Source organism: Pteropus alecto, unplaced genomic scaffold (genome assembly GCF_000325575.1).
Source record: "Pteropus alecto unplaced genomic scaffold, ASM32557v1 scaffold3, whole genome shotgun sequence".
In the NCBI taxonomy this organism is placed as follows: domain Eukaryota; kingdom Metazoa; phylum Chordata; class Mammalia; order Chiroptera; family Pteropodidae; genus Pteropus; species Pteropus alecto.
The window spans coordinates 69401456-69411831 of NW_006442484.1; the positions used below are offsets into that span (position 1 = coordinate 69401456).

A 10376-nucleotide genomic window follows, 5' to 3' on the forward strand; every position below is an offset into this window, starting at 1 on the left:
GCAAGACCTATGATGCAACGGTCTCTCCCTTGGTTAGGTTATACTATATGGGAAGTCATTCCTGTGATTAGGACAAATAAGACCCCATTCTGGCATCCTGGAGAGAGATTCTCTTGCTGGCTATGAAGCAGTAATCTGACATGTTGTGAAGGCCTATGGCTAGGACCTGAGGACAGCCTGAGAGTAGTCTGTAGAAACTGAGTTACTCCTGGACAATAGCCAGGCACCAGTCCTACAACTGTAAGGAACTGAGCTCTGCTAGCAATCTGAATGAACTGGGAAGAGAACCCAGAGGCCCAAGTGAGAACAGAGTACTGGTCAACACCTTGACTCTATCCTGGCAATACCCTGGGTGGAGGACCCAATTATATTGTGCCTGGACTTGAGGAATAGAGAAATAAATGAATTTGATTTAAGCCACTAAGTTTATGGTAATTCGTTATATTGCAATAGAAAGTGAATTCAATTACTATTTTTTTTCCTACAAATTAACTTCTATCTCTAGAGAGTTGCAGAAGAGCCTAGTCATAGATAAAAGAGAGAAAACCCAGATGGCTGGGCTAGCAGGATATCCACTAAATTTTAGTCCATGACACCTTTTTCTTACTCTGCATTGAACCAAACTGTCCCTAAACTTTTACATTTGTGATCATTTCAGAACATGTTGCTCTGCTTTATTTTTTGTTTTAACCTAGGTTTTGGCACCTGGTCACACACAATAGGAACAACGTCTGGGTTTGAGAATAGTCTCTAGGGGGATTTATCCATTTGTCTTAAAGGAGGAAATGCAATTTTCTTTTTAGAGTGTTGGACAAGACTTCCAAGGTTCTGCAAGTGTAGTTAGCGTTGTTTCCCATTGTTTAATTAGACTACATTAAAATGCTATAAAGGTATTTAATGTGTCCTGCCATATTTGCAGTTATGGAAAGAGGATACTCGCTAGTCAGGATTCAGGAAGAGGACACACGCATCCCAAGGAGCCTCTGAAGTTGAAAGGATTAGCTGGGTCAGAGAAACCCATTGTCTTATTGAGGATGTTGCCTTGAATGAAATGGATTTAAGGTAGAATTTTCAAATTAAGTGGACCGTAGGACTCAAGGTAACGAGGCCTGAAGACTAGGAGCAGCATAGAAAGCCCATAAGCTGCAGAGAAAGTATGTGCGAGAGAGCAGAAGGCCCTGAGCCAAGAGGGGCAGATCATCCAGGCACTAGTGAGAGATAGCTGAGGCAGAGGAGAATGAGGTTGAGCAAATGTACAACTCCAAATGTCTAAACTGGGCATTTCAATATGATTTTGTGGGACATTCCAACTCCTGCAGGCACTGAAAACGTGGTTATAATAGGATAGTGGATGTGTAAAGCCTTAGAATATTAGAGCTCCTAGGGACTTCTGGGCCCCATTCCCTCATTATGGAGGGAAGAAAACTGAATCACAATCACACAGGTAGTTAATAGCAAATCTGGAACCTAAATCCAGTTTTCTTTAGTCTCAGTCCAGTGTGATCGCTACTCACCCACACAGTTTATTTCCAAGAAGAAAAGTATATGAGTAAGTTAATAACAAGTAGGTAAGAAAGTAAGGAATTAAGTAAATAACATAGCTGGAGGAAAGGTTAGTATGGAAGAAGGTTATAATCGTTTGAGATTACCAGGGCATAAATGATTCACAAAGAAAAAGGAATATTCGAGAGATAAGAAAGAAGAAGCCAGATTTGGCATTTTTTTCAGATAAAAAGTACAAAAACCCAAAACCAAACCAAACCAAACAAACAAAAGAAAACCAACCCCCCCCCCCCCCCCATCAAAATCGCCAAACTCAAACCCAGAACACAAAACTAAACACCAGAAAATGATGTGTTTGGATGTACTGGCTATCTATTGAGCAAATGAATTACCAAAAACTTTGTGGCTTAAAACAACACACTTGCTATTTCATAGTTTCTGTAGGTCTGGAATCTGGGCGTGGCTTAGCTGGGCCCTCTGCTTCAGGATCTCTTACAAGGCTGCAATTGAGATGTCAGTCAAGGCTGTGGTCTTATCTTAATGTTGGACTGGGGAAGAATTCACTTCCAAATTTATGTGATGGTTCAGTTTCTTGCTGAGTGTTGGCCAGATGCCACTTCGCCACATGGGCCTCTCAGTAGAGCAGCTCACAACATGATGACTTGCTTTATTGAACCAAAACAAGGGAGAGAGTCTGCTAATAAGATGAAAATTATAATCTCAAGCAACATAATTGCAGAAATGACGTGCTGTCATCTTGGCTTTAATGAACTTATTGGAAGCAGTCCCAGGTCATGCCCACACTCAAGCTGGGAGGATTAACAAGGATGCCAGTACTATGAGGTGGGGATCATTGGGGCTATTTTAAAGTCAACTCATACAATTGGAAAACCTGGGATTCCTCCAAATACAAAAGAAAATGTATGTAAAGAGATAGTTAAAGGAAATAAAGTAAAATTGATTAGTTTGCAATCCCCCAAGACCTAAAACCCACCCCCCAAAACAAAACCTAAAACTATAGACAATTGGAGATAGACTAGTTGACATAGAATATTTAGAGAAGGTGACTACATGTGGTTCATAAATATATGATAATGGAGATCCAAGTTTAAGAAGAAACGAGGGAATAGTTGATTTTAAAATGAACAAAACACTCCAAAATGCTGCCTATGAAAGTTAACATGATGGAGGTAATACTTCTTTAAGTCTCAAGCAGAAGTTAAAGAAGACCGAGGACAGAAAAAAAGGCATTTTACAGCTTTATGAACATAATATCTTTTAAGTAATAAAAGCAGAAAGTAGATTAGAGAGATTTAGGGGATAACAATCATGGGAGGTGAGAATAAATTACCTGATTTAGTATAAAAGCAACAGGAGGAGGAGGAAGGGGAGAAAAACTAGCAGAAGCCATGGGGTCCAAAGGGATGGGGAAAATTCAGGCCCTGTTAGCTCTGCTAAGCTTGTTGCTGCCCCCAGCAAGCTGTTTCCACTGAAAGGCACTCTAAGTTGATTCATAAAAAGGCTGGTATTGTCTTTCAGGAAACTCGCCAAATCGACGCTGGTCCTGGTGCTGGTCTTCGGGGTGCACTACATCGTGTTCGTGTGCCTGCCCCACTCGTTTTCGGGGCTCGGGTGGGAGATCCGGATGCACTGTGAGCTGTTCTTCAACTCCTTTCAGGTAGAAGAGCGCCGTCTCGTACCTCGGTTCTTGTGTTTTGCTTCTTCCCTCCTCCTTGCAACCTCCGCCCCTCGTTCTCCGCCCCTCTCTCGGGCTTTCATGCGCCTGTCTCCCGAGGGCCAGGCGAGGGCGCTCTTCTCTGGTCCCTGTGCTTTTCCATCCTGCAGAGGTTAGGTTACCGTCTAACCCCAGCAGGAGCTGTTTCTCACAGACAAGCCTAGGTGATGAGACAGGGCAGCATATTGTAAAATACGTTAACGCCTACAGAGTAGGGACCTCTGAGTGTGTATGTCAAGCAAAAGAAGGGGAAGGCAGGGAAGAGGGAAGGAAAGGGGGGACAAAAATGAGGAAGAGGTGGTTTCTATACATTTCAACTTGTTTGGAAATACGATCACCATCATCCCTTACATGGATCACTGCAGATGCCTCCCAGCCCTTCTTCCTGAGTACTCATTTGCTGACGCCTCCTGTCGTCTTCAATCCTGTCTCCAAACAATTGTATGAAGAATCTTAAACATAAATTTGATCACGTCACTTATCTGCCAAAAGTATCCAGAGGCTTCTCACTGCACTTAGAATAAAATCCAAACTCTGTTTCCTGGTGTGGACGATTGTATGTGGCAGGGCTCCGACTGTGACCTCATGTCACACCACAGTCCCTGCTGCCCACTAAGGTCAAGCCGCACTAGAGCCTCTGTGCTTCCTGTTCCTCAAGCTCATTCCTTCCTTAGGGGTTTGTACCTGCTGTTCCCTTTGCCTGGATCGTTTTCCCCCCTAACAGTCATAAGGCTATCTTCTTCTTGTCACTAGAACCAGTTTAAACGTCACCTCCTCAGAGAGGTCTTTGTTGAGTTCCCCATCTGATACAGCTTCTCCATTTTTCTCTGTTAACACCACTTATTTTGCCTGCAGAGCCTTTATCATCTTACATTTTTCTCATGTTGCTATTTGCTTATATTTTATTCACCTGTATTTCCTTCTGAAGTGTAAGCTCTTAGAGACTAGGGAGATTGTCTGTCTTTATTAAACTATATCCCTTGCATGCTGAGCATTTTGCATTGTATAAGTTCAATAAATATTTTGAATGAATAAAAACAGTTGTATTTTTACTGTATAATATCCCATGTCTATAGTTTTCAGCATTCACAATGTATAAATATTTCTTACCAACCGGGGGATATTTGGTGATCCTTGAGTGGCAAGATAAATGAAATGAATATAATAGAAATCAGTTCTTTGTGTATCTTGGATTATTTTATTCAATGACTTGTTTGGGTCAGCTGACACCAAGGAAAGCTCTCAGACAAATTTAATGTAAACTTAAAGATTTGGGAGAATTAGGAGATGTATATAATTTTCTGAAGGAATCATAAAAACGTTTTTCAACTTACACATTTTGGCACAAGACACTTTAGTGCTGTGATTGTCGTGAATTGTCAGCACGCTAACATGCCTTTTTGTCTCCAGGGTTTCTTTGTGTCTATCATCTACTGCTACTGCAATGGAGAGGTAGGTTTGAAGGAACACCCTAGACGTCCCACATATCTAGCTCTTTTAAATGGCCATTGCAGTGTGACCTGATTCTCTGCAGGATCCCCAGGAGTTATAGGACAGAATGGGCAGGGAGAAGAGAGATATTTTCATCATACATTATTTTGAGAAGGCAAGAATTAATTCCAACAAGTTAAGGTCAGTTTAGTTACAAACCTTGATATTAAAAAGACAACTTGTTGGAATGAAAACTGAGACTTGGATGGTCAGTGAACTTCATATTCCAGTTAATGCTTAAACTTATTAAATTTCAAGTCCTATTAGAAACCCAACCATGTTTTCCTGAAACGAGTCTATTAGAATGTTTTGACATTTTTTAAAACTATAGAATGGTGATAGAACAATTTCAGTTCATTGAGGAATTGGCGGGAGAGAAATAATTGGGCTGTTCCTCTAGGTGACATCAGCTTGCCAGGTTTTTCGCTGCTTTCCATGGAACTTCCAAATAAACTCCCTTCTGGAAAGTGGCACTAGCAGTAGAATGGAATCTTCAGTTGAAGGAATGGAAAGAAGAGCCCCACCCTATTAAGAATGCATTTGCAGTCTGCTTTTCAATGTTCAATTCTCTTTCCTGTTTTTCCTCCTTCAGTATGCCTATGCAAAGTGATAGGGTGATGGTTACATTTCAGGTTATGTTCCACACCGTTCCTCAGCCATAGCCGGCACTATTTATCTCTCTTTCTCCAACCTGAGTCCTCTTTTTTCTCTTCTATACGTCATATATTTCTACTGGCTGTATTTCAGCCTCTATTAAAATACTAACATTGTACAATTCCCCGTACCTGTCTCTAAGCATCAGTTTGCTCATCTTCAGTAATAACACCTATCTCAAAGGTTTTTTTTGAGATTGAGAGAGAACGCCCGCCCCCTCCCCACTCCCCCCGCCACACACACACACACACACACACACACACGCACGCACACACGTGCGCGCGCGCGTAAAGTCCCTGGCTCAGAGTGGACCCTTAATTAATGATTATTACTATCATTGAAATAAAGGCAAACATTTGTCTAACAAAGTTTCGGTCTCTGTTGGTTTCTGATGCACAATATGGTTCTTATGGTTTAGGTTCAGTCTGAAGTGAAGAAGATGTGGAGTCGGTGGAATCTCTCCATTGACTGGAAAAGGACGCCCCCATGCGGCGGCCACAGGTACGGCTCCGTGCTCACCACCGTGACTCACAGCACCAGCAGCCAGTCGCAGATGGCGGCTAGCACTCGCATGGTTCTCATCTCTAGCAAAGCGACTAGGATGACCAGCCTACAGCCCGACAGTCATGTGACTTTACCCGGCTATGTCTGGAGTAACTCAGAGCAGGACTGCCTGCAACACTCGGTTCATGAGGAGACCAAGGAACGTAACGGGAGGCAGGGAGATGAAATTCCAATGGGAGAGTCTTCCAGGCCATTGGAAGGAAGCAAAGAAGAAATGGAAGATGTTCTTTGAATTGACATCTGTGGCTTTAAAGAGCTGGTCCTTCTGATTTTCCAAGAGCCGATGGTCCAAGCACCTAGCCACCATTCCTCTGCTTGATCCCCAGAGCTTGACAATTCAGTGTTAAAATGTTACTTTACAAGTTTTCAGGTGCCATGAATTGGCTCCTATCAATACTGAAGACACAAAAGGAAAAGTATCAATGGTGTAGTTTATTACCTTATTTTGGCATCAAATTCTCCTCTAAATTTATGTGTGGTACTTGCTCTGCGATTTTTCATTTTTCTGCTACTTTTGGGTGGAAAACGTTTCAAGTGCTTGGTTTTATTTTTTTCTTATAAATATCACTCTAAGTATGATAGAGAGCATTTTGTATGTCATTTTCCTTTTAAGAAACTAGTATTCTCTTTCCCACTTTAATGTACTTCTATCACTGCATTCATTTTGTCTATGTGAAGGAGCAATTAAGGTCTGAAAATGTATGTTAAAAGATTAAAGATTTAGGAACAAGTACATGCTGGAAAGTAAGTTATCTGGACTTTGATAATACCTTTACGGCAATTAAACTTGTTTCTTTCTAGGAACAAGGAAAATTCCCCCAAAAGAATATTGCACATATTCCTTCTTTTGAATGTCCCTTCTGCGATGAGCCAAATCTCAGGACTTCACTCCTTTGTAAACCTTGACCTGTCACAAAGTTTTTTGTCTTGAGCTTGTGTTGGCAAACTACTTTTGTATGTAATCATTTATATTTATAGTAAATCACATCACACCCATACTTTTTCCCTCTTTGTTCTATTACTGTATTTCAAATGGCATGTAGGATAAATTAAAAGTTTGTTTTAAAATTACATTTTGGGTCACTTTTTAAAATTTTCTTTCAGCATTTTACTTTGTTTTTGGGAACTGATCAAATGTCCCTTCTCCACATCTAAAGAGATCAGCATGTAGCTCCAGGACTTTTCTGAACTTGAAATTTTATTATGTTGCAGTCACAGTCGTAAAATGTTTATTGAATGTGTGTCAGGTACCTGGCATCCTGCTAGGTTTTTATAAGCATTAATTTATTTAGTCCTCACTACAAATTTATGGAGTAAGTTTTATCATTGTCACCCTTTTTACAAATGATAATGCGACTCACAGAGGTGGAGTAACTTGCTTAAAGTCTTAGTTAGTCATTGACAGAGCATGGTTTCAGACACAGATAATCAATTTTCACTGCCTCATGTAAACAGGAATGATTTTGGTCACATAACTCTTACTGTCATAGCATTTTCTTTTTCTGCTCTTTTTAAATAACATGGAATATCTTTGCTTTGCAGTTTCTAAAGTTGTCAAAAAAAAAAACCTCTGTTTTTCGAATCGTTGGAAGAAAATGAATATAGTATGTGTGAGTGCAATATATTATTTGTACCCAGAGATTGTTATATAATTCAGAGGTGATCTCCCTTAGAGATTGTGGTAGGTAGAATAATGTACACAGTCTCCATTCCCCACCCCTAGAACATGTGACTATGCTAGGTTAGTTGGCAAAAACAAAGGTTAAAAATGTAGTTAAGTATTGATAATCAGGGAGTTTATCCTGGATTATCTGGGTAGGCCCGGTGTAGTAACAAAGGTCCTTAAAAGTAGAAGGAGGCGGGAGAGGAAATTAGAGTGATGTATGTAAGAACTGCCACTCATTGCTAGCTTTGAAGAAGAAGGAAGGGGCAGTGAGCTAAGGAATGTGGGCAGCCTCTAGAAGCTAGAAAAGACAAAGAAATGAATTCTCCCTTAGAGCCTCTAGAAAGGAATACATCTCTGTAGATATCTTGATTTTAGCCCAGTGAGAGGCTTGTTGGACTTCTAACCCACAAAACTGTAAAATTAAAAAATTGTGTTTTAAGCCACTAACTTGTTATGACATTCATAGAAAACTATTACAAAGATGTATATTGATTGCATATATGAAAATAATTGCATTGGTTGATTAGTTAGATTGTATAATTGCTATTTGGTTGCTTCATGGAGATCAATTATTTTGCTAGTGTTTATGGTATCCTATTTGCTGTTTTTACAAGAAGGAGCATTTTCTAGCTTGCCATTTAACTATAACTCATACTCTTACCAGCAGTTGCTTCATTTTAGAGATGTAAATATTTATATGGTTGAGTTTATTCAAAATCAGTGAAGGACAATCTCATCTTTTCTAAAGAGTTATTACATATCTTGTTTTACAAGTTGGATTTCAGTCTTTTTCTCTCATTAGGCTTGCTCTGCCTGTGTCTTTTAGTCTTGGACTCTCTAAGACACACAGGCAATCACTTGCTCAGGAAAGCTTTTACCTGCTAATCCTGGGACATTCTAGGCTGAAGAGATGACTTCCTTCTGGGTTGTTTAGGAATAACATAGATAAATAACTAATGTACATCGACTTTATTTTAAGAACTGCTCTCAGTGTTTTCAGCATGTTTATCACATAATCTTTAGAACACACTATGATGTAGTTATCAGCATTTCAAGAAAAGTTGAGATAATCAGAAGTTAGACGATTTGCCCCAGATCAAAGTGGCTGAGCCAGGATTCAAACCTAGTTTAGGTTGACTCCAGGGCCCGTGATTATTTCTTACTTATATGTTCCTTTTTCTTTCTTTATCCAAAGCCTAATAGTATCTCAAGTCAATGAGAAAACAATAAAGAATTAGTTTCAACTATTTTGATAATAGAATTACCAATAGTTATGGGAATATGAAAAACAACAAAACATGATTATAGTTTGGATAAAAGTGTTTTTATTTCCCAGTATTTCATGACTATCAGAGTAAAAAATAACTTGAATCTAAACTCTTCTTTTAATTTCACCCTAAATATCTAAAGATTAAAGATCTAAATCCTGTTCTTAAGCTCCCTCATGAGACCATGGAAAATTTGCCCACATGTTGCAAAAATTTGAACAATTTTATCTTTAGATTACTCATCTCTATGACATTCAAAGATAGATTTTAGGTAGATTTCCATTTATTCACTGTTATAAAAATCACTCAGAGCAATGGAAGCATCTGTAAATGGTGCAGAACCAGGCAAAAAGGTAAACATTTTTATCTCTCACTGACTCTTAATTTAATGCTGTTAGTGTTTAAATCCAGCTTCTACGTAGACCCCTAATCTCTTCCAAAACCACATTTCATTTTGGGATCTTATATGGCTCATTTGCTTAATAATTTTAATGGCTAAATCGGAAAACAAATTTGGTTCATGAAACTGTGAGCTTGTGGAACGTTTTTTTTTTTCACATCTCTAGGACATACAGCAGATTCTTGCTGACCAAAGACATTTCCAACATCAACCCACCGTGACGGCCTCAGGGCATGGCAACAGAGGGCCTCAGAAATATGCCAACCTGTGCAGGCAAAAGGCAGGCACCCCAGTTCAGCTTTGTCAAGGGGTGCTGGAAGCACTCCCAGTTTTATTCCAGTCAGCAATGAGAGCAGCTAACATTTCCAAAGCTACCATAATTTGGAAAGAATGCATCACTAAATCATAGGAACTCTTTAAAATGTACACATGCATCAAAAATGGCCACGTGTGCTTAAATCTTGCTGGATCTTGTTTTGGGACCCGATTGTGGGCAGAATAAACCAAGAAAGTTTTCACAGGCTTTTTTTTTTTTTTTGCGCACAAAGAAAGTGATTCCTTAAAAATAGGACTACGTAAATAAAGCAAGTGCTATTTTCCTGACAAATCTCATTTACCTCAGTTTAATCGTGAGAAAAACAGCAGGCAAACCTAGACTGGGGACATTTGACAGCATCCTCGGCCAGTACTCCTCAAGACTGACAATGTCATGAAAAGAGAGGTCAGGCTGAGGAACTATCCTGGTCAGAGGAGGCTGAAGAGGCATGACAACTAAATGCGATGTGTCGCCCTGAATGGAATCGTGAAACATAAATGAGATTAATGTAAAATCTGGTAAAATCCAAGTAAAGTCTGGAATTTATTTAATAGTAAATAGGCCAATGTTAGTTTCTGAATTTTGATAAATGGATAATTGTAATGTAAAATGTTAAAGGGAGGACCCCATTGTTAGGTGAGGGGTGTACAGGAACTCTGTACTATCTTTGCAACTTTTCTGTAAATATAAAACTATTCCAAAATAAAAAGTCTCAAAAAAAAAATCTTATTTTTAGCAAATAAGGAATAAATGTAGGAAATCAGTATGAATTTTATAAC

At 39.4% G+C, this 10376-nt stretch overlaps 1 protein-coding gene across 4 annotated transcripts in view; it reads left to right on the forward strand.

Moving 5' to 3' along the window:
- PTH2R (parathyroid hormone 2 receptor) overlaps positions 1-7018 on the forward strand; it is a 65737-nt gene extending 58719 nt beyond the window's left edge. For 3 of the 4 annotated variants that reach the window (XM_006921409.3, XM_025039530.1, XM_015596431.2), the window contains 3 exons: positions 3043-3181; positions 4649-4690; positions 5802-7018. In XM_006921409.3, the coding sequence (XP_006921471.1) occupies positions 3043-3181; positions 4649-4690; positions 5802-6179 (559 nt within the window). In that variant the 3' untranslated portion in view covers positions 6180-7018. The remainder of the gene's footprint in view (positions 1-3042; positions 3182-4648; positions 4691-5801) is intronic. The other variant, XM_015596430.2, reaches the window with a different exon arrangement.
- The last annotated feature ends 3358 nt before the right edge of the window (positions 7019-10376 follow it).